Raw genomic sequence first — 25,211 nt, 5'->3', positions numbered from 1 at the left:
CATAAAGGTCCATGTCATTATTTATATTTTACTTTGCCTAATACACTGTAAGATTTGTAACAATGTATTATCGGTTCCTGGCTTTGATTCTGCAATTCACCTTCTGTAGGTAGATTCGTGTGGGGCGCTTTTAGCCCTCTTGGCCTAAGTCGTTTCCTCCAGGGATACAGCTATCTGCCTGCATGGATCAAAGCTTCAGCTTGGGACCATTGATATGTCTTTCCTTCTATTGTGCTAAAAAATTTCAACTAAAGCTAAAAAAAAAAAAAAACAACAAAAAAACGTTAAATGTTAAAGCACAGGGTTTGTTTTGTTTTGTTTTGTTTTGTTTTTTTACCAAAGCATTACCTTCATTAAAACAGTAATCCTTTAAACATATACATGGTATCTTTTAGATCAGGCTGTTTGTTTGTCTGGCAGAAAGATCTCACAACTACTGTTTTCCAATTTTAGCCTCGAGAAAAAGGTCGGATGCGTTTTCACAGGCTCCAGAACGTCCAAATTGCACTTGACTATTTGAAAAAACGCCAGGTATGTGTGGTGAAAGTTTGAACAAAAAATACTCATGAACTTTGCATTGCCAGCACCTAAGAAATAGAAAAATCTGTGCTGCTTGGTCTTTTACACACGTTGTAAAACAGCTGCTGATCCAGGCCCAGGTTGAACTGGTGCTTGAGACGATGGTGAGGGGTGTGTGCCTGAGGGAACTTTGTCCGGCTTCTTCATCTGGAGGATGGGCGATGCGGTTGCAGCAACGTCTGTTGGTGCCCTTGCATCCAGGTGTTTTGAGTCCCAAACGACCATGCTGACAGCCAAGAATAGTAACATCTACCTTTGATATCTTTTCTACACGTAGAGTAAACGCGCTCCATGTAGTATAAGATGTTAACGAGCAGAAAATTGTGAGGAAGAGCCTCATGAATCATTTTTAATCCTGGCCAAACACTAACTTCAGAGCTGGTATATGCTTTTTTGACAAAATAATTTTTAGTGGAAATGCAGATTCAAAGAAGTTAGAAATTTGTGTGGGAGTTGCTTGTTCTGATGATTTTTCTGGGGAGGCAGGGGAGAAGCTTTCTCAAGCCTTGATCCTTTCTGATGAAACCAGAACTGATGCCCTAGAAAGGCAGCGCAGTCACTTGGACTGTGGAAGGTTCAGATTTACTTTAACCTGAGTTTCCTTTAAATCGAGCACTTGAAAACCACACTGCTGGTTGGTTTTCCACTGCTGTGGGATGAATTCCTTTCTGCCTTTTTTTTTTTCTTTTTTTTTTTTCTTTTTAAGCTTATCGGATTTTTGTTTTCTCCCTTTGTGAAATGGCAATACTTAAAAATGTCCAAAAAATGCTGGAAGGAGAAACTGCTTTCCTATCCATCTCATCCATTTGAATTGGCACTGGAAATCTGCTTTCTGGTTGGTTGTTTTTTTTTTGTTTGTTTGCTGCCTGAAAGGGTTAAAACCAGATAAGGTAGCAAAACGTAAACAGATGTTTAATTTAGTTTTAAAACCAAATGTCTTTTCTTATTGTGAGCGGATTACAGAGTATCTTTTGGGTCACTGAATGATGTCTGTGCCCGGAGAACTCCATCCTGCTTCCGAGTTCAGAGAAAAATTTTCCTGTTAACTTATAGCAAGCCATTGAACAAACGTGCTACTAAGTAAGCGAATGGCTACTTAAGCTGACAATTGTGATGGTGTTTGTACGCAGTGAGATCCTGGGAATTTTACAGCGCCATGCCTTGTTTCTGCATGACAGCCCTTACTTATTAAATCAGGGGACATGCAGAATCAGGCCATCTTCGTGTTTGTGAGCGCGCACATGGCGGTGGGAACGGCAGGTCTCATCGTACGGCTCTGTTGCATCTGAGGGTTTTTGGCCGCTTGGATCATGGAGGCCTGCTGTGGGCCTGCATCTGCGCTCTCTTCAGCCTCCTAGTCACGTGAAAATAGCGGTACTCACTTTTACAGAATACCTCATGGCTTTGGTGTGCTTGGCAAGTTGCCAGCGTGATTTGCGCTTGGGTGAGGTTGCAGTACTTCCAAGGAGAGGAGCTCCTAGCCTGGCGCTCGGGTTTGGAGAGCAAAGGGACTTTTGTGGAGACTGGGGATCTCGGAGGAGGGAAGGACAGAGCAAAGGAGGTGCAGTGCCCCTGTTACTCCTTTGTGAAGGATGTTTTAGGAGGTAACTTGCTCAGGCTGTCTGCATACCCTCCAAGTACTGACGCTTTATTGTGATTTAAGGCAGAGTGATCTCATACATTGATAGTTTTGAAGCCTAACTTGGAAAAAAAAATACAGGAAAAAACGAAGAGGAAGCATATTTGACTATAATGCAGAGTTTTGCCAAAAGCTAACGACTTTTACAGTGCAGCGGTAGGAAAACATTTGGATCTATCTTTCATTTTCTTTTGAGAACTGTGGGATATACTCACTCTTCCAGAGGGTGTTTTCCTAATAATAGTTAAAATTTTGTCTGCAGACTGAGAAGAGAATGTTCCTTTGCTTGTGCAGTGTTGATAACAGGGTATATCTTAAAAAGCACGTCCATAATAACTTTGCTAGCATAAGCATAAAATACCTTTTATCTGAGTCGTCTTTAATTGCTAGGCTACACAGACAATAATGCATGTAAAGATACTAAATGGAATAATAAAATCTGACAAAGATAGTAGAATTGTTAAACTCGCTCTGAATTTGAGTTTATTGGAGTGGCAAAAACGTCAGCCTTTGTTTTACTCCTGTTGACCCTGTCGTGTTTACAACGTCGTAGATGAGTACAATAGCAGCAGTGTTATTAATCGTCATTATTATGCCATTGGTTTTTTAAATGTGACAATAAATTGTTGGTTTTGTTGGTTTTGTCAGGCCAGATGGTTGTTTTTTAATGGGCTGATCTGAATGCTCTTTGGTACAGAAGAGTATAGGGAAAGCCAAAGCTAATGATAAAGCTTCCTGAATTTTGGCGTTGCCATGAGAATGATACGCAACAGTTACAGATCATCATATTCTTTCTCCGTCTATCATACCTTCCTTCTTTGACAAAAAGTGAGATGAAGGGGTATTTGCAAAGGGAACATATCTGCCGACTTAATGACAGCTGAGGAATCTTCGCAGCTCGGTGTGGGTGGGAGAGAGGGATTCCTGGCAGGCTGCTTACAGCCAGAATTCAATCCCTTCCTGCTTTTGAGAATAAAAAAAAAAGAGAGTAGGTTTAGGAAGTGAGTAATGCTTCCTTTGGAGACATGCCTGCGTAGTACAGTATATAATTTGGACATATTTATTTCAATATGTTATGTTATTTGCTTTGCAGGTGAAACTGGTTAACATTAGGAACGATGACATAACAGACGGGAATCCCAAATTGACTTTGGGGTTGATATGGACCATAATTTTGCACTTTCAGGTAAGTCTAATTTCTGTTGATAATGTGTTTTCAGTCAGATTTTTGTATATAGTTACCATGAATGTGTCAAATGAAACCAAACTCCATGTAACCCATGCAAAAATACGAGTATGTCTCTTCTCTAATGCATATATGAAGGTTTTGATGAGTTGTATATGGTGATGTAAACTGGATTAGATCATGTAGTTTATTTGCTATCTAATTTCCTATTTGCAGAATGAGTGCAGAACAGCTTTTTTTTTTTTTTTTTTGGAACATTGTTAAGGACAATGATTGATGCATTTCTTTCAGGGTTTGGATAGAAAGGTATTGTTTTATTATAAAGGCTACCTTTGTTGAATATTAAGATTTTAAAAATGTTTTAATTTTTTTTTTTGATTCTGGATCTGAATTTCTCTGCTCATTTGAGTGTTTTAGCAAGCACTACTTTCAGCTTTTTCAAGCAATCTGCAACACTCGGACATTTGTTTTTAGTACAATAAACGTGATAGTAATATGGGGTCACACTAGATGGCACTGTAATTGTTGTACAGTGGATGGATTGTATACAGTATAATGCATCCTTACAGTATGTGGTATTAAACTGCTCCTCAAGCTGAGGGTTTCACAGTGGTCGTGGCTATCGATGATGTAATTCAGATGACAGATAATTCCCATTTAGTGTGACTGCGGCATTGTTAGCCATAGACTCTTTGCTGTGCAGGCACTGTAAATGGTCGAAAATTACATTATCGTACGGAAAAACATAGTTCACTTAGGAATATACTGCACTGGCTTTGTGATTTAGAAAACAATTTATTTCTTAAAGAAAAGGCTGCTAGAGTCTAGTTTGCCATTTCGCGAATCCTAGGGAGGAACAGAAAATAACGTGAATACGGGCAGACATGGCCCCGGCACCTCAGCGGAGGCCACTGCTCGTGACAGAGGAGAAGACACTGACTGTTCACCGTCAGGGGGCCTGAAGCTCCTTCCTGTTGTGTTGGTCTTTGCTTCCACGTGTTTATATGGAGAAAGAAGGCTAGGCTTAAATTTACTCATGCATGCCCAGAGAACAGGCAGTGATTGAATGTCCCAGCATTTTAAGAAATAAAAATTATTAAAAATTTATTAACAGAAGTTGTTCATGGAATCTAAGTCTTAGCTTGCCATACGTTTTATCTCTTGAAGCCTGATCCTGCAAGGTGCGCTGGAATAGGCTTTTTTCTGGATGAAGCTGTTAATATCTCTTGTTATCTGAATCATGGGGCACCTGGTACAATTTTGGGTGCTTATAAAAAGTGATGAAAGTTGGCATTACTGGCTTTACCTGTTTAAAAAAAAAAAAAGAGAGAGAGAAAGAAGAAAAAAGTTTATATGAAATAAGTAATTTATATGAGCTAGCGTGACAAGGATTTTCTTCTGTGAGGTAGCCGACTTCATGCGAAATGTGTGGGAGCGTTATAAATTGTAGCTGAAGATCAGCTGAACAGACGCCCTTACTCTGCTCAGTCCTGGCAATGTACATCTCCACCAATACAATTCAGGGCCATACATCTACCAGCTTGTGTTTACATTTTTCAATATAATATATGAAAAAGCCTGTGTTAAAATAATTTTAAGAATGCTTAAAGTAGCTCTTAGACTAAATCTGTATTAAATCACATTAGTAAATATAAAATAACTGAAAAATAAAAATCTATTTTTTTATTTTCCTTTTTTTAATATATATTAATGGCTGCAGTGCCTACATTGAACACAAAAGTGATTTGTAAGGTGATAGAAGAGAAACCCTTTACGTGAATCTGTGTTACCCTAGCATTTGCCTTCATGCCACTTCTGTGAAGTATATGGTAATTTGGTGTGACTGACACCTGTGTATGACTGATCCAGGTTCAGGATGTGTAAGGAAATTCAGGAGAATATGCTTGCTTACACCTTAACACATAATTGTTTAAAAGTTCGTCTTCACTTAAAACAGGCTTTGAAAATGTCTGAATCAAAGCGTAGCAGCAGACTTTTTGTAAAGTGGATAAATCTTCATGATAGTGGGAGTGTTTATGCCTGGAGTAACTGCATATGTAGGGAAACTTCTGGTGGGATTCACATTCAGATTAAGACACCTAGTTCTGAGTGTTTACATGGAGCTCTGTGCATGTGTATTAAGTGTCTTATTTTTCCCTATAATCAGTAAGATTTAGTCTCTACAGTTAGTAGTTAGTTGAATCAGTCTTGAGATTATACTAAAGGCTCACTCCATTTGATTAAACATAAACATCTGTTGTCATTGGAGATGTATGAGACACCCACGTAAGCACCACAAACGTGACACAGGTCGTATAGGAAATTCACTGTCATCTGGGAAGAGACTGAGATCAAGCGGGATAAATTGCATCTTAAATAGCAGTAAATATGTTTAGGCCACTGATTGGAGCCCTGGAGGGCTAGTCAGTACAGACAGTGGGGCTTGTGGAGCAATTCAGGTCACTCCACAGTAGGTGCCTAGAGACTCAGTTGCCCAAACATAGATGCCTAGTGCTATTTGAGATGTTCACAGCATATCCTGCCTCATCTCTAGCAGCAAGCTCAGTAGGAACTGAGATTCCCTTAGGCCCTGTGTCATATCTGCTATCCTCATTTAGTTATCTCTGATGCTTTTAGGTGTCTCAAATGCTCTAGATGGGCAAGTGACTTTCTCCTTATATCTCTGCTTTAGGTAGGTATATTGCCCTTCAAGATCCATTGACTGTACTGACTAGATCTCCAGGGCTTGATTCAGTTGCCTTAAGCATAGGTTTCTGGTGACATTTGAGAGGCCCTAGAGTATCCAGGACATGCATGAGGGGTTCACTGATGAGACAGCAGATCTATGAGAGGTCCACGCTTTTAAATCTGCAGCTGGAGACCAGGTGGGATATAGTAGGGTAACTCAAAGAGCTTTATGATCCCATGTGTAGGAAGCTAAGTTCTACCTGCACTGACTGAAATGGGCTGTTAGATAGCTAGCTTGCATGTAAACACCTATAATGTAGACATGTACACTTAGGTGCCTTGATCTCAACTAACCCTTAAGTTTTTCTAGCAATTGCAAAATAGTTTCTTGGTGAGTATAGAGAGCTATCTTCTATGTAAAGCAGTTACTGCCTGTGCTTTGTCCTTATGTGTATTCCAGTAGCATTGCAAGCTGGGAGATTTGGAAGATGCCAGGGATTTTTTTTGCCTGTTGTTCGTGGCATCTTGTTTCTCTGAGTGATGACACTTATCCGGAGGATAATGTTTCCTCAAAATAGAAACCCCTTCAGAGTATTAGAATGAATTTAGAAATGATTTAGGGGAAAGACCTGATGAATAAAAATAAGAGATAATGTGCATTTGAGGATTAAATTTCTCTTGCATCTGAATTGTGTCTAGAGATGGTTATGGCATCTGGATTTGGAAGCCAAAAATAAATGAATGCAAATTTTGTTCTGAGTCTTGCCACTGGATTTTACAGCTGCGTAAGTTCAGAAATTGTGTGTTCTTCTGTAGCCCAAGTGATTACGTATAAGATATAGAAATAGTGGAATGAGAAATCCAGTGGTTTATTGGGTTGCGTATGTTACAAAGTAATTTGTCTTTCGGGTATGGATAATGCCCGAGACATGCGTGTTATTAGGATTTTGGCAAGCTTTCAATATATGCCTTTCACATGCTTTTAATATTATGTAGGGTTTTTTTTTTTTGTTTAGTTTCACAGTGCAGTAATTACTGTGAGTTATTTTCATGGTATCTGTAGAACAATTTAAATGAGATTGCAGTATTTTCTATAATTATATACTGTATATAAAAATATCCAAATTAATATTTGAATAAATTGCTTCTTTTATACCCATATTTTTTCATTGATATCGTTGGAGATGAGCAACTATAAATAAAGGCAGAATTTGGACCTCAGAAAATAGTTGTAATTTTAGTAGGGTATCTTCTGTGAAAATTGGTGACCATTCATTCTCAAACCACTGCAAGCATTCTTTAAGTTAACGAATGTCTAGAGTAATTTGCAATTGGTTAAAAAAAAAACCAAAACCTGAAACCTTCAACGTTCTGGCCCCCAAAATTCAAGGCTTTGAATTCAGACCTTCAAAAATTTCTGAACATCCAGGTCATGACTCAATAGACTTCTTTGTTTCTGTTTCATTGTCAGTATATAACTGAGTAATTCCTGTGAAACGCTACTTCTTCCACTTTTCCCAACTCCCTGATCTCAGGCCTTTTTACCGAATACTACTCTGCAACTTTACAAAAGTCCAAAACTTTTTTTGTGCAGACATTGCAGTGCCCTTCAGTCTCTAGGCACATGGTTATTTTTCTCTCAGGCCTACTTAGGGCAAGTGTTTCCTCTTAACATTCTTCCTGTCAGCCAGCAAATACTTTTGCTATTGGTCCCAGGTAAGCCTTCAAGCTAAATTGATTCTTTATCAGCCTTCCACAAAGGAGTCTGTTAGGCCATTAACTAGCAGACCAACAGTTAAACATTTACCTGCATTGGAGAAAAAGGTAAGAAGGGTGGATTTATTTGTAGATTACTTGGCTGGGATAGAGGACAGTTATCCACCCTTTTCCGAAACTCCTGATGTTCCTTACCTCAGTTAGGTGCTTAGAGGCTGAAGTACAATGATAATTTTGAAGCACTCTTGCGATAGTGGTGAAGGCCATAGAGTGTCTTAAGGAGGTGGCCAGAGAAGGAGAGAACTCAGCTGAGGCTGCCCATTCCAGTAAATGTCTTGGAGAAGGTAGAGGAATAATGGGATAGTCCAGGATTTGTCCAACTTCCCCTGCTTCGGTTATTCTAACATTAAAACTATGATGATGATAATAGTCATAGAAGAGCAATGCTGCTTGCTTTTCTGTTCTCTTTCCTTTAATGGCAACGTGGAATTGATAGCGCTTCACTTGCCCTTCTCCCTGGCACCTATTTCTAGTCTTCCAGGAGCAGCTGGCTCCGAGGCTCGCCTCTGTGCCCTGTCCAAGCTGTGGGTCTTGGATGCTGAGGATTCAGATTTAATCTGCCTTTGATTTAAAATAGCTGGAACAGTTGAAGGACTGATCTTCTCAAAGATTTAAAGATGGAGTTATGTGGCCAACTATCTAATCGCTTGACTATAAGTGGTCATAGTTCCCCTTGAGACTTTTGATTTAGGTGTTGTGGCAGGGCTGTCATTCAGCATTTGCTGGGGTATACTTTTTCTGTATTTTATTCCTCAGTTTAGCTCCTAATTTTCTCTTCCATAATTCTTCAGCAATTTAACAAAATAGCTGAACTTCAGCTAGGAAAGTGGATAAGGACTTCTTGGAATTTCTGGGACCCGTCTGGATCACAGCAAAGACAAGAGCCATGTGAGCCCATTGCAAAATCATGTTTAGACTTCGCTTCTAAGAACAGTGTGCTGTCTGTAGCAGGATAAGAATTATGAGCAGTCACCTCATCCAGTTGATTCTTTGTCCTTAATCCCATAAAACCACCTACAAGGAACAAATTTCTCCTTCCTCACTTTGCTTGGAGTCACTTAGCTAGATAAAAGAATCTCTTTCCTGACACATCTTCTGCTGTTCAGGGTAGTGACTTTTAGGTGCCTCAGCGGTGCCTGAAAGCTGAACAGCTCTTTCAGATTTTGAGCAGTAGTTGCCTGCACAGCTCAAACAGCTCTGGATATAATCTTCTGCTTGTGCTCGAAAGCTTTTCTTTCTTGCTTTATTCTCTAGCTTGTGCTGTTTTATTTTTCACTTTCTCTTTGGCTTATGTTTATCTTTCTTTGTGTCATTCTGCATGTAACCTTTGGGCTGTGCAACAAAATACTAGCTGGTTATCTGCTATGCTGTTTTAGTAGCATGAAATGACATGTACCATTTATGCTGAACTCTCCTTTGCTTCTGCTGTGTTGCAGAAATGAAAAAGAACTTAAATGTATCAAAAACTACCTGAAGTGGGTACCAAGTAGCGTTTTCATCATGTTCTTTCAGGATAAAAGACCCCAGGCTCAGTTTGATTGGTTACGTTTGCTAACTACCTGAAACAAATGAGCAAGATAAATGAGCAGTGTACAAAGGATGATTGACCTCAGCGTTCTGCATACTAACAAGTACACAGGTTTTCCACAAGGATGCCACCTTAATGTGTAATACAGTAGTCCAATGTTAAGAACACAATGCGTTTCACAATCACACACGTGCTCCATTAGTAATAGAAATCTATGATTAAATGCACAGGAAAAGTACAAATGTTCAGGAACTATTTCATGTCTTGAGGTTAATCTTTTGTTTGCCACGTCTTGATGTTAACCTTTTGTTTGTGATTAAGACAGCCTCTTAGACATTCTGTAGGACAGATCAAATTGCAGACAAATCTCAGCCTAATCCTTTATTCATGTTACACTTCTTAAGGGTTTATGTTCCAGAAAAAGTCTTGCACTAATCTCCCCGTAAAACTTTCAACGATTGGTAGGTATGAATTTGGATCTTTGGATTTTTCTTTAAAAAAAAAAAATAAAGGCGGGGGGGAAGAAAAGAAAAAGGACAAGGGGGAAGAAAGGAAACACAGCAAAACGTGGTAGTATTTTTAACAGCTTTGATCGTATGGATCTTTGGCTTTAACTAAAGCTCAGCTTTCATTTAGGTCTAGTCAAATGTCTAAGACAAAGCACCTGGTGGTGCCAGCATCCCAGCACACTTCAGGTTTTCAGTAGGTTGTAGTGGTTCTCTTCGGATTTGGTGGTAGTCTCTTTTGATGCTTTAGAATATCATAATTTTTTTGCTTTAGCAGACAGGTTTGGGAAGAAATTTTCATATCCCTTTTCAAAATCTCCCATTTAACCCTGTTGTCTCTGTCTCTTTTCACTTACTGAGACCGAAGTTATCACTTACTTTTCAGTAACTCAGTTAGTTAAAAGTGATCATTTTGTGTTTAGTTACTTGCACTTCCATTTATTCCCTTAGCACAGAATATGATTTTTCATAGTTTTAAAAAAGACTGATCTAAAAGCTGTTTGTCAGTTGCAGTTCCTTTTGTCTATGATCTTTTCTTTTGTTCATGGGGCTAAGTGAGTGCTTTTAAAGTTACTTTTTTGTTCATGAGAAACAAGGAACAGTAGAAAGAATTGTTAATAGGTGATAGCCCTGTGTCTCAGGAACAGCTGGTAAGTATTGTTGGGCTGGTTATAAAGTATCAAAGTTACCTATTTCTTACCTATTTCTAGGAAGATAGAGACTAACAAATATTAAGAACAATCAGTGCAGATATCTTTGCAGTGCATTTATTCCTAGCTCATATTTAAAAATGGTAAAATTCTAGGCATAGCTAAAAATATACCGGCTGCATTCAGCTAAAATGTACGTGCAATGCTCAGCAGTAAGCCAAGATTGTTGGGAGCACTGAATTTATAGGGTTTCAAAAGTAATTCTTCTATTTTGGCTACCTCAGTTTTTTAATTCCACTTTAGAAGTACCTGATTTCCTGAAAATGGGAATTATGTACTCTTAGGAAAAAATAGTCAAAATTAAGGGATGCAGGAAAGAGGCTGCACAAAATCAGAGACATTCCAAATCACTAATCACATTGCAAAACAGTGATTGCTCAGTGGGCTCTCCTGATGCTGTCAAATAACCATACTCATTTCTTCTGACTTACTTATGTTGAAATAGATTTGATTTGACATTGTGGTGACAGTCAGTGCTTAGGGACACTTTCTGTGTGAAAGAAGGTGGTGTCATGCTGATTGTTAAACAGATTTAAGCAGTGCAAGATAAATCCATAGTAAATCACACTCTGTTAAAATTCAATTAGTTTAATGCAAGTATTGTTTAGAAACTTCAGTGCCAATGTGCATTAATTTAAATATGTATTTGTGTTGCATAATTTGAATTTGATGTATTCCTAAGCAAATTCTTTACTCCTGTAAAATTCATAGAGGAGGAGAAGATTGACCGCATACTTAGTTCAATATATTTTTGATTAGATAGTTGCTATAACATGGAAACTTCCAGTTGTTCATTCAAGTCATGGATACTGTTCTCGCTGATCTTTTATATTATATCTTCTTTCTCAGGGTATTCATTAAAATAAAACTTTCTAATAAGAGTGCATTATGTAATAGTTCAATATTATTATTCATATGATCATCATATTTTATTTATTATTATTATACACATTATTATTAAACCAGAAGCTTTATCTGTGTGAAGTTAAATCAGTTGCAGTCAGTCCCTGAATCTTCTTTTCTGATAACAGAGAAGAAAGATATATTTTCAAGCAGAAATACTATTTGTTTATACAACCACACCAACATCATTTACAGAGACTATACTTTTATTTCCCAAGTGTGCTTTCCTATTAACGGAGGGGGGCAAAGTCAGGACCCAGCTCGGTCCCGTGTGGAAGTGTTTTTTACATTAGTGAGTCTTCTGGGCCTTTTCGGCCCTGGCTGGAAGTCACTTTTCTAAGCTGATTAGAATACAGCTCTTTAACGGGAGCAAACGGAGCAAATGTCACAACCCCACCTATATGTTAAACATACTACAAATGCAAATACAAATCAAGGCCATGTAAGAAAATATGGTCATTGCATAAACATCCTCTCTGAAAAGGAATGACTTGGCACTGCATCTCTGTGTAGCTGGCTGGCTGGCAGCTGGTATACGTTATTCTGTGACCCCCTGCTAGTCCGTAGGTGTTAAGGTGCAAATTTCCTAAGCTTTGCTGTCAAATTCTACGCCAGTGCCTGCAGAGTAGTCGGAAGTGAGCGTCTATATTCTTGGATGCTCTGTGAACACTGAAAGCCCCTCTTTGGCGTATGATTCATTTCGGGTTCCTTCGGGAAAACGTTGTAGAATACTTCAGTGGGACTGGCTCCTAGGGATAAGGCCTCTGGCCTTTATTTTTGCAGTTCCTCTTAAAACAAATGGGAGAGAGTCGATGGTAACACCTGATAATGCTTTGTAATTTTTTGGGTAGTTCTTTTCATGATGTGAGAAGCCATAGGCGTCTACCCCTGCTGATGTGTGTTGTTTTTAGTAGGTTTTGCATGTTGGTAATGTAAACGAACCTGAAGCTTGAAAACGCAGATGTTTTCCAAACGTTAGTACGTTGGTGTTTAGACTTGCTTGCGTTTTAATAGCCTACATTCCTAGCCAGTTTTCAGATGTAATTAGGCACCTCATGGCTATCTTATTCAGAGCTACACGGAGGTGTCCACGGAACAGAGGAATGGGAGGAGGAAAGTACTCGCTTTTTGTTAACTCCAGAAGAGTGTAATTTGAACATACTCTATTCATATGATCTGTTTTGCCATCACTTTATGGACAGTTCTCTAGACAGACTGACTCTTACAATTTGTTTCACCTTTACCTGCCAGATGTTTTAAATCTGCTGCAAAGTTCCCATATGTAGTACGCAGCACTCTTGACCTGAGCAGACTGTTATTCTTTTATGATAATAGTGAAGCAGCAAGATATTTATAGCTGACAAGTCAGTGAAAATCTCATCAGCTACTGTGAAAACGCCACATGCAAACAAGGTTTGATGCCCTGTACCCTGCCAGAGCAATCTCTGATCGTTCACTTTAATCTCCCTCTCTATGGATCACTGGATACGTTAGGAAAAAGTATGAAGTGAAAAACAAGTTTGCTAACTAAATCCTTCCTGCTGTTTGCTGTACTGCTTGTTTTTGGCTTTGGAGTGTAGCTAATAGTTTCAAAGGTTGCTGCATATTTTTCCCGTTTATCTTACGCGAGTTAAAAATGAAACAGGAAGTTAAAATGTATGTGAGAATATTGCTCATGAGTGCTATGTCATCCCTGCGAAAGGCCATCAGCAGTACAGTCTAAGGCTGTAGCAACGATGTTTATTTAAGAGGATTGGTGGCCAGAAATAAGCCACGGTGTCTAATCAGACACAGGCCCTGCCTGGGCACTGTGCCACAACATTTATTGCGTGTGCATTTCTCATAAGCAAAATGGCTACGTACTGAGGAGGATGGAAGTGAAGTCTGGAAGAAATTACGGGTGCAAACGGCAGTTCTTAAGTTTCTGAGGAGGATTTAAGTGTATGTAAATATACCGAAATGAATGAGGCTGTGTGACGGTGAGTTCCTGAAAGCCAAATGGGGAACGTCTGTGGATGTGTAAGGGCTGAAAAGGAAGAACAGTGTTTAGATCCTGCCAGAGCTCCTTTAAGTCCAGCTAAACATTCCCCTGGAAGAAAATATTTTAGAAGAAAAACGAGAAAGAAATCAACTGAGGAGAGACCAGATTCAGAACAGCTTAAAGAAAATGAAGAAGAAAACCAACAAGAAGCGGGGATATCAGAAAACATCGAGGCTCTTTCAAAGGGTATGGGATTCGCTGATTCCTCGCCACGGAGAATAACAGTGGATGGTAATGCTCTGCCCGTGAGTACAGACCTTTCGGCTGATCTTGTTAAAGCAAAAGTTTTACAGAGTGAAGCAAAGAGGGAATCTCTCTGTGGGGACAGGTTTCATGGTGATAATCAGGAGCTCACCAAGTCTGATGAAGCAGAAAAATGGTTAAAAGAACGCAAGAAGACAAGTTCAGAAAAACACTGTGCATGGAAGAGGAAATATTTGGACGATGGCAACACAGGGGAATTCACATTCCAGCAGAAAGTTAGCGGTCTTTGTTTTGAAAAGGCAGCTAGCTTGAGTGCTGTTGTCCACCTTGTAGGCAGACAGCACGAAGAAACTGGGTTAAGTAAAATTTCTGGTGGAATTGTCGAAGATGTCCCAGAAAGCAATAAACATGAAAAGTTGCAGCGCTTTCTCTCTGAGAGCAAAAGTGATCCGCAGCTTGAACAAACGAGATTTTATTTTTCGGATCCTGTGCTTCCCCAAGTGCCAAAAGAAAAGGCATTTTATAGCATTCCACCAAACAGGAGCAAGGTAAATATTTTGGCACAGTACATCAACGCTGAAAGTTAGCCCAGAATAACTATTGGAGCAGTATTTTTGCTATATTGCAAAAATATCTTCGCATTGCTGTTTATAAGCCTCTGGCACATGCAGGGATGCTATAGATCGCATTACTTGGTCTTTTCTATAGGTTAAGTAATACCTTTATATTTGAGCAGTATTTATCTATCCTTCTATTGTTTTGCTGTCTGTAGTTTTTTGATTTGTTTCCTCATTTAGAAAAGATAGATCTTTATGTGAAAACGATAATAGAAGGTGCAGTGAATTTTAGGGAGTTGTTTTAGTTCACGTTTAGTATCTGCAGTATCTGCAGTAAATCTTCTTATCAGCTCTTGACAATCTTGTAATTCCTGCAAGTCTTCTATCAGATGGATGAGAATGTTTCTAATTGTTTTCTGTTATGGTGAATAAGAACTGAAGAATGAGAAAAAATATTGGCAACTTGAAATAGAAAAAATGTGCTACATAATAATGAGCTACACTTCTAAAAGATCTTTCCTCCAAAGCTGTCTGTATGATCTGTTGGTATTAATTACTGAGATTCCTTCTTCCTCTGAGGGTAGGAATACTTTCATTTTACAATAAGAGAAGCCAAAGTGCAAGCTTAGCTGCAGAATGCCTAAGGGAAAGCAAATTTTTGTTTGTGGGTATCCATGTTACTGTGTTACCGACTCTGCCCCGCTCATTTTCAGTACAACTGAAATCTTTAAGTGAAGGTCGAATGCCAGTACCAGGATTTGGTCCAAAACTAATTCTTCTTGCAGAGCAGAGACATCTGAGATTCGAGCTGAGTGAGTGCAGAAAATGGGCATATGCCAAAGGTATTCTTTCCAGCAAAGAACTACATACAGTTCTGTTGTTTATATGATCTTTAACAGAAGATGATTGTTGGTGATTTTTAACAGAATCAAATTATTTTCAAGCTCAATTTTCACATACACATAACACATCCAACTACAATGAACAATACACCCTGGTACAAATAGCTCCTAATCCACACAGAGATCTTTGCCCTCTTAATCTGAGCTGGAATTTGGGAGCAGCTTAGGGATGTCCTTTGAGCAAAGCATCATTACTGAGCAGAGGAGCGTGAGGCCTTGTCAGTACAGCCAAGCATGGCCACTTTTTCCAGCGTAACCTAAGTGATACAACTTCTAAATGCTGCGGCAGTTATTATGCTAATAAGGCATATACTAATACCTCTTCTTACCACGGGGGAAGGGAATAACGAGGCTCCTCTTGAGCACCTACCTCGTACACTAAGGCTTGTGATGGGATTTTTAGTGAAACACTGTATAATTATGTCAATATGAGAAGGCTAAGCACCACAGTTGCTGAAATATCTGCTTTTCAGTATAGTGCCCTTTCTCCACCCAAGAGTCTGACTACAAATAATTTTAGGAGCACCTAGCTTTGACCTGAAAACAAAACCAGAAAGAAACCTAGATTCCAAACTCTAGCTTATTTTACAGTTGTGACCATTTTCCTTTTGATTAGTTTTGAGAATTGATTGTCTGGTATTTCAGTATAAAACACTACAGCTGTTACGCATACAAATCCACAGAGTTCCTGATCACCAGCCCAAACAGATTTTACAGTCACAAGGTTTACAGTTACCAGTCTCACTATTTTATTTATTTATTTATTTTTTACCATTTTCACTGCCATAATGACAGAGATCAGTAGCATCTACTCACCTTGTGAGCTTATCTGTGCTGTTACTCAGCTTTCAGAGTGCCTCAGGCGTAGCTGATATTTCAGAGCAGTTTAGCTTTTCAGACTGAAAACAGGTACCCGAGGAAACTGTTTGGTACAGCTAATTTGCACTGTAACTGAAATATAACATTTTACCCCTTTTGCAGCATAGTACTCTCTACTGGAATAGATCCTTCAAGTCTTTTTCTGTGCTACATTAATACGCCTTTCCTTCTTATGCATGTGATACAATTATGATTTTATGTTCAAATATGTATTAGCTCATTACCTCCATTTTCCCATTTGCAAAGCTCGCCTAAGTGGGACATTCTGAAATCTCATTCCTGACTCTTCATTGCAAACTTTGGGGCAGAAGTTTTTCACTTTCTGCCTGGGCCTAATTTCTACAGCCTTTATTCCTGAATACAGAAAGATTACTTCCACGAGTAGGCTCTGCTGCGATCCTGTCCTAACTTTGGGCTGTCCTAGAGCAGGTGGCAGCTTGCATGTAGGTCCTGAAGCTGTGAAGCAAGGCTGAAGCCGGCTTTCTGCAGCAGCCCCCTCCTCAGTGACAGGTTAGCATAGTGCGGGTAGAGCAGAAAATGAAGGCTGCAGTGGTGGCAGCCCCTACAGAGAAGCCAAAACTGTGATATTTGATGTCTGCTGTGTTGAAACAAGCCATGATTTTCATTCAGTATCAGCCAAAGATTGGTATCAGCTGGCGTTAGCATCAGTTTTTGGTCATTACCAACTAGTGTACAAATCAGTGATTTCTTTGGATCACCATTATTATTCCCATCTAATCTGTGGTAGTTTCAGTTCCAGTTTATGGATGTGAATGTTTACCTGACAAAATATAAAGGTGTAAACTAGTGTATAAACAGAATCACTCATCTACTTCCAGTACTCAGCTCTTGTCTAGGCTGTGAGTTCCTCAGCTGTCTTTATGCCATGCACCTACATAGTGTCTGATGCAGTGGATTTGTTACCTCATCTGCAGTGCTACTAATAATCTGCAAGAAAAAACATGAATCAGGTTAGAGGCAATATCCTTTGGTCTTAAATAAAAAAAAAAAAAATAGTGTTTGTATTTGTGACCAGTGTATCCAGCAGACTACTTCTGGGTATGTAGTCATCTGTTTATTATTCCAGTTATCATTGCACATACTTGTAAGGTGACAAGACACCTTCCAACTATGTCCACCATTGTATAATTTTGTGTTATCTACTCATGTATTACAATGAAGGGAGGAAAAAATGCCAGTTGTTCTTCCAGGATGTGAATTGCAGGGCAAGGTGCAAAAGTCAGGAGGTTAGCTTTATTGGCATGCTATTGTCTGCTTCCTTGTAACCCTCACAAGAAGCGGGCTCAATGCTCCTTGGATGCTGGTAGATGAAGGAGGTTTATAATCATTGATTGAACCACAGAAAATGGTCATCTCTGTACCTGAAGGCCAGATTAACTGTTCCTGATTGATGTGTCTAGCTTGTTCTTCCATGTCTCAAGCACTCATGGTTTCACTTCCTTCCGGAGTTAAGTTAATTCCAGTGCTTATATCTTTTGTATTATAAACTGTTTTAACCTAAAACATCTACGCTCATTTAAAACTCATTAGTTCTTTTCCTGTTCCCAGGACAGCTGATTTATTACCTTTTTTACGGCCACATTTTATATATGTGAGGACTGTTGTCATGTCTCCGCTCAGTCTTCCCGACTTTAGACTAAATAAAGCTAATTTTTTCAGTCTTTCCTAACAAGTCACAGCTTTTTAGACTTTTGCCACTCTTGCTTTTCTCCTTGGATTTCCTCCAACCAATCCAATATTTTTTGAAGGGCGTTGCCTGAAGCTGGAAATAACTCCATCTGAGGCCTTACAAAAGCTGAGTAAGAGCATTTGAATTTATGGCCAGATGGAAACTCACAAGGTCCAACTGTAACATCAGGGGAGATGAGGCTGTTCTTGTGATCACATGCAAGTTCAAATTCCATTCCTATAACTCTGCTTCCCTCAACACAAATCATCTCGCTGTCAGACGATCCTTTTCAAACGTGACGCTACTGCTTAGTTTAGATGGAAAATAAGGCAGAAATAGTGCCTCCTTGTGTTCAGTATTCAGGAACGTTTTGGTGCAAGCAAACATTTCAAAATCTCTTTCTAATTCTTATATTCCTTTTTGTCTTATTTCTTTATCTTCTTCAGACTTCCTGTTTGAGGGTTAGCCTACAGCAGAACACATTTTTACTCCTCTCTGTGCAGCACAGATATCCAGCCCATTATGTACTTTGGTATAGTAAGCACACTATGTGAAGTTTAGACTTACTTCAAAACATTTGGGATAGGATGGACTCAGAGGAAAGACTCCTCTCTATATATACCTCTTAGTCTATTGTCAAATGCTTACTCTTTTCCTGTTTACACTGAAAAAAAAAGAGGGGGAGAAAAATGGGCCACAGACATCCCGCACCACTTAGATCTCCTTTGGAAGATGTTCCCTTCCAAAGCAGCTCTTCTCTTTGGGCTTGAAACCGAATCCCTGAAGTCTGTGCAACTTGGGAGCCTGAGGCCCTTTGGTGTGCAGATTGTGCGTACTGTGTGGTGCAGAGAGGACTTAGAGGCAGGGCTAGAAACACTTACAGTGGTAGGGGTGAACCAGTTCTTCCAATTAGAAAAAAAGAATAAGACTATTCAATGCCCACTAAGGCTTTGATCCTGAGACGCTGGGGCTGTGCAGAGGAATTACCTCTGTCAATTTTTTTTGCATAACTTGAAATTCGCAGGCTTTCTGAGATACTTTGGAGAACTGAGTCTCTAACAAAAAACTGCTTAAGTTCATGCAAATTCAGTATTTGTTCCATGCTTGTGGAACAGGTTTCATCTACTAATGGATTGTGGTGGGTAAGTGATGGGTTTGTGGGATATACAAATGAAAGGGTCACATGAGCTGTTTGCTTTCAAGAACAAAATTCAAACAGTAAAAAATCTGATTGCCCCATTAACTATTTTCTGTTCAAGTGTTCTTAATTTAGTACTCCTTGTCTTTCATTCCTATGGCAAAATGTTAGAAATATTGATGATAATGCATAGTTGAAAGATGAATATCTGTACTTCTGTTCTTATGGGTTTATCAAAGGAAAGCTATGCTCTCTCTCTGGCACCTTAATTTGTGGGGGGTAGTGTTTTACTTGTTAAGTAGTTGCAAGTTAATAGGACACAAAATAAAGCAGAATTCATATTTGTAAGCAGAGTAAAATACAGCTCTTTAACAGTTTCCACCTACTGTATTTTTACCCTTTTTTATATGAATTCAGTATTTATGAAGAAGCCTGAAATCTCAGCCTTAGAATGTGAAATATTTTATCTAGAGAACAGCACAGCTCAGGCTGTTACAGTCCTTAGGTTAAGGAACACGAGTATTAGCCTTTATGGAAGAGGGCTACCACAGTAAAAAAGAATTTAACGTTTTGAAGGCGATGTAGTCTCTTCCTTTTTCTTCAGATGGCTGACTATGGTGCTGCATGGTGCCCAGAGGATTTTTGATCAAAAATCCAATTGGTATTAGGGAAATGAAATAAATTCATATTATAGCCATCCAGAATTTGGACTGGAAACTTGCATCTCGGTCAGTTAGGGAATATGAAATGTTTTTCTCTTTGTCTTTGTGACCATAGCTACAAATGTTTTTTTTGTATGTAACAACAGATACAAATATGACCTTCAGAAATTGCCGTGATGCCTGAAATCACTTGTTGTCAGAGGAATCAAATGTGCACTCAAATATGCTGTGTTTGCACTCTTTGCAGTTTGAAATGTACATAGCTATCACAGTTCAGTTAACCATGAAGGAGGCTAAAAGTTTCAACTTAGCGGTAAGGAACGGCCACATGCAAACTATGTTGTCACCTTGCTTATGTTAGAATATATTTTAAAGCGTGATACAGATTGTGCATAGAAGACTTGCTGAAAGTGACAGGAAGAGAATTCAGTTTTGTTTTGTTTTGGTTTTTTTTTTTTTGCAAGACATCTGGTACTCCCAGATGACATGATCTTTTTCAGAAACATTATCCAGAGAAGTGGTAAATGGTTGACTTCATTTATGCTGTGATCTGGTTGGTCTGTTATGAATGGAAACTAAAGCTACTGGAAAAATACTTTGCTTTCTGGCTTTGAAGTGCTGAAGAGTAAAGATAACCAAAAGAAAGGAAGCCTTACACCAGAGACAAGCTCCACAGATTTTTACAAAAAAATTTTCTATGTCTAAGGCTTGTCTTTTTGTCTCCTTGCATCCTGCCGCCTGTTGTTACCCGTTAGCGTGGCCACGTCTCTTTGCTCCTACCATTGCATTTTCTGTGGTTCTAATGCAAGAAAGGAGCTCTGCTATGCAGCCTGGCCGCTCTGGCTTCCCTCAGGAAGGTTGCTTGGGTAGATGCAGTTCTAGAGTTGAGGCTTCTCTGCAGCCGGCTGTGGCACCAACTCGCCCTCTGAGCTTCCAGGAGCGCACCCTATTCTATATGCAAACTGAGGAAATGCCTCTTTCATATTTATACACTAATAATTTTCTAAAAAAACTGATGGGACTTCATTAGGGAATAATTCAATCTAGTAGAAAATGATATTTTTATGTAAAATTCCCAATATTTTATTGCTTTCATGCTCTGTCTGGCACCAGGCTAGTAACATTTTGATAATACAAAAACAAACCTTTTGTATCTGAGGCAAAGTATTCAGTTATGATCTTTCAATCATTCCTAAAATGCTGCTCGGAAAGCTTTGTCCTAAAATCATTATTGCCAATTTTCATTGTAAATGACTGTGTTGTCACTGAGTTCCTGAACAGTGAATATTATAAGACAACCTATTTTATAAGAGCTGCATTACAATTTAATATAGTAGGTGTAATATAAATGTAGGTATAATATAGATGTGTGTGTGTATAACATACATTTTATGTGTAAATATGTAACATTTATGTAAATAGTTATGTAAAATAGATTATTGTTTACATTCTCAGGATAAAATATACATATTTAAGTATCTTTTATTATGTAACAGTATTATATCATTCCCAGAATTTAAGTGGCTGAAAGTTTACCAGCTGAAGAAAACTGTGAGACTAACAATTCTGTATCTCATACTGAGGACACTAAAAATGCATAAGGATATGACGTAAAAGAATGTTAATTTAGTATATGAATAATCATTTATCACATGCATATTTGCAGATATCAAAGAAAAATCTTCGGTAATGAACAGTGTTTTTCTGCAGTATTTTAAACATTATTTTATGTTAGATGTAATTGTAATGCTTACATTAACTATATTTTAGATATCTGATATCCATGTTACTGGAGAGTCAGAGGACATGTCTGCTAAAGAGAGATTGCTCCTGTGGTCGCAGCAGACAACTGAGGGCTATGCTGGAATCCGCTGTGAAAATTTCACTACCTGCTGGCGTGATGGAAAATTATTTAATGCCATCATTCATAAATACAGGTAATTGCTCCATTTATTCTCTTGAAAAATATTTATTTTGGTATTTTATGTCGGTAGAGGGGGTTCTGTAATAGCACTGCAGCTGTGGAGATGAAACTAGCTCTTCATGGGCAAGGCTCTCCTCTTTTGGGCAAGGCCCTACTTCTTGCAACACAGGGGTCCTTCATTAGCTTTTGTGTGTCGCTCCTCCCTCAGGAGAGGATCCCCAGGGATCCTGGGCGTCTGTCATGGGTCACCTCTGGGGTGCTAGGAAGAACGTCCCTGTGTTTCTAATTTCCAGTCTTCTCTACAGGCTCTTGTGCCGTACTGACATTCAAAGTATAGGCAGGGTAGAGGCAGAGCTGACTGCCAAAGTCCAAAACTGTGTTTCTGATGAGATCCATCAACTAGTGCATAACCTGGGAGATGCCTATATTCCACATGTTCTTCCCTGTTTGACTTTACCGTTTCCCTGGAGCCCAGGGCTTCTGAACTGTTTCTGCTTCGAGCCCAGATCTACTCTAAAATGTGTCTCCTGTGAAATGTCAGGGTATTTTCTTGGAAAATGGGACTGGTTGGCTTGAAAACTCTCAGTGTGAGAAGGGCATTGTGCTTCTTTCTCTGTGTTTGTATGCTTTTGTGACCACAATTTTGTAAAGGAAAACAGGCATTGGTAGAACCGCTACTGGCTGTGGCTAGAAACTAAAGGGTATATTATGCTAATTTGCTTAAAATGCAGTTGAAGATCTCTACTGACAAGAGAGATTCTTAAAGAGAGACTGACAAGATTTCTAATTCGGGATTCTAAGTAAGAACAGGTCTCTCTTCACAAAGCTGATTCTGGTGTCAAAGCTCAGCAAAGGAACAAGATTTAAGATCACTGCTGTGCATTGTTCCCATTTGGTTGTGAGTGGTAGCAGCTCACTGTGGTTGTACATTTTTTGGTTTGTAGCTTGAACAGATGGGATGGGTTTTCGTCTTTGAGAAGCACTCAGGGGAGAGTGTCCTGGCCACTGGACTGATTAGCGTGAACTGGCTTGTCCCTCATTGCTTGAGGCTTGAAACCTCTGGAACAGACCAACCCATTCAGCATAACGTTTAGCCCACGTAGCCATACAGCCATATGCACCCTGTAGCCATAATACATAATTATAGTTTTTCATGGATTTTCAATTAAGTGTACCCCGAAAGTCCAGCAGGCTTGTGTTGTGTGCTCTGAGGCATATCATAAGGAAGCTTGAGGGTACATGACTTTCTTGGAGTAATATTGGAGGAATCTCCCGAGTAGAGACTCAAATTTGATGTGTTTTAATGCATCTCCAGGGAACAGACCCTAGAGCAAATTATTCTGTGCTTGGATTTCCTCTTGTAGGGACCGCTTGGCCCACTGCAGAAGGAAGCCTAGGAATGAGCCAATGTGCATGCAGTGTGGGGATTAGGTCAGTGGAGTAAAATGGGAGGCTAAGATGCAGATGAAGCCTTCTTGCCGTGCACTGTATAGGTAGGTTATAAGCCTAACATAGCGTGCTGGGACCCAGACAAATTGGCTGTGGCAGCCATAACTTTCTGGTAATTTGAAGTTACATCTGAATCAGAGTTATTTTTGGACTAGCTGGATAGTCAGCTATAGAGGTGGTGAATGCCAACAAGAAGGCCTTATTTTAGTAATATTGGCAAGATAAGGGGAAATAACTAGCAAAAGACTAGGCTGTTTACTTCAGGACAGAGCAGCCAGAGGAATGAACATAGTATAGGCAAGTATGTGAAAACATAAATGATTTCAAAGATGCAGATGGAGAGAGGAATAAGAGGAAGGAGCTTAATGAGATGTAGTAATGGAAAATATTTCCCTGAACAACTTGAGAGGCTCGTACTAGGACTCTACACAGAGCAGTGTAGACTTTACAGCTTGGTAACTAGGAGTTGTAGTACGGATCAATTAATAAATAATTAAAAACCTGAATCCTGCCCTCCGACTGTACAAATGTTGGTGCCTTGGGGTACTGCTGACTACTGGTACTTGCTTTGGTGGAACGCTGTTTTCGGCAGTGCTATTTTGCCTAGAGCGTTTTAGCTGGATAAAACGGGACCCTTGGACACAAGTGCACTTCCTAAGGCAGATGATTCAGTGGCTGAGGTTCAGAGGCCCTTCAGTAAGTACCTAGCCCCCATTTTGTGTGTGCCTCTACTAGTTTCATTTAGCTTATCCTCTTCCTGTAAACATATCTTCTGTACCTGAGGATATTGTGTCCTTTCCAGGGATGTTTATAGTCTCTATCCAATGTCTCTTTGCCGTGAGAGTCCTCTTGCTGATGAAGTCAATGAGATCCTTCCACTGATTTCAGTGAGCTTCTGCGTTTCTTTCCTTTGCAGTTTTGTATCATCAAAATAAATACAATAATTTCCAGCTATTGCTCACAGGATAGGAATGGTCTTCCCAAACAGTCGCTGGATATTTTTAACTGCAGCCGTTTATTCCAGAGAACTCTTTTAAAAAAGACTTAGCTTGTGTTTGTACCAGTGAGTAGGTTAAGTGCTAATAAAAACACACGTGCTCCTCGCAGCGGTTCTGCCTGTGCCCCGTGCGTTTTAGTAGCTGCCCGACGCTGGCGTGCAGATCGCTGGGTGGTGGGGTGAGGCGCGGGCCGGCGCGCTCCCCGGCGTAGCGCCACGGCCTACGAACGGGCCGCGGCGTGCGACGAGGCGTTGCCTGGTGGGGCGGCGGGGGGAGGCCGCCGCGGGGCACGCCGGGGAGCGGGTCTGTGGTCGGCTCGTGGCGAGCGCTGGGTGAATCAGCGTCGGGGCTGGGCTCCTCGCTGGGAACACGGCTGCTGCTCCTGGGAGGGTTTTAAATGGGTGATGGCAGAAGTGAAGCCCAGACGTAATTTTGGTGGGATGAAACTTAGTGCTAGAGCAGTAATACACAGAAGGCTCAGAAATACCCGCGCTTGTTAACGGTATCTGGGATTCCAGTTGTGCTGCGCCAACTCCATTCGGTTGTTGGTGTAGAGAGCACATCTTTACCCCGTGTTGGGGCGCCGCGCTGGCCGGCTGCTCTCCGGGGGCCGGTGTTGGGTGCTGCCGGCGGAGGCGGGCCGTGGTCAGGGCCTGTCCGTCCCCCCGGCTCCAGGGTGCAGGGCACGGGGGCGGCCCCAGCCCTAGGGGGCAGTGACGGGCTCTGCCGCGGGGCCGGGGTCAAAGCTGAGATCAGCAGGCCCCGGGCCAGGCAGGGGCACGGTCGCCCTGCGGCGCTGCCCGCGGTCCCCAGCGGGCAGGGGTGAGTCGCCCTCAGGCCCGTGGTGCGCTGTCGAGGGCAGGAACCGTGCAGGTCAGACACTGTCCCCGCAGGTGGTTGTTGGCGAGGCTGTAGGAAAGGTGGCGAAAGGGGATTGGAGCGGCAGGCTGTAATTATTTCCTTTGCAAACGGGGGCTTTTTTTTTTTTTTTCTCTTTCTCCCTCCCTCCTTTCTCCCTCCCTCCTTTCTCCCTCCCTCCTTTCTCCCTCCCTCCTTTCTCCCTCCCTCCTTTCTCCCTCCCTCCTTTCTCCCTCCCTCCTTTCTCCCTCCCTCCTTTCTCCCTCCCTCCTTTCTCCCTCCCTCCTTCCTCCCTCCCTCCTTCCTCCCTCCCTCCTTCCTCCCTTTTCTTTTTTATTGCTTTTTCCTCCTTCTTTCCTTTTTCCTCCTTCTTTCCTTTTTCCTCCTTCTTTCC

At 40.4% G+C, this 25,211-nt stretch overlaps 1 protein-coding gene across 23 annotated transcripts in view; it reads left to right on the top strand.

The window, feature by feature from the left end:
* Positions 1 to 25,211, top strand: part of LOC104151956 (dystonin) — a 309,066-nt gene that overhangs the window by 116,587 nt on the left and 167,268 nt on the right. For 22 of the 23 annotated variants that reach the window (XM_068937429.1, XM_068937427.1, XM_068937406.1 and 19 more), the window contains 3 exons: positions 454 to 531; positions 3,312 to 3,404; positions 21,359 to 21,525. In XM_068937429.1, the coding sequence (XP_068793530.1) occupies positions 454 to 531; positions 3,312 to 3,404; positions 21,359 to 21,525 (338 nt within the window). Of the gene's footprint in view, positions 1 to 453; positions 532 to 3,311; positions 3,405 to 13,232; positions 14,309 to 21,358; positions 21,526 to 25,211 lie in introns of those variants that run through there. The other variant, XM_068937418.1, reaches the window with a different exon arrangement.

This window comes from Struthio camelus, chromosome 3, assembly GCF_040807025.1.
Source record: "Struthio camelus isolate bStrCam1 chromosome 3, bStrCam1.hap1, whole genome shotgun sequence".
NCBI lineage: Eukaryota > Metazoa > Chordata > Aves > Struthioniformes > Struthionidae > Struthio > Struthio camelus.
This window is presented reverse-complemented; position numbering and strand designations above follow the sequence as displayed.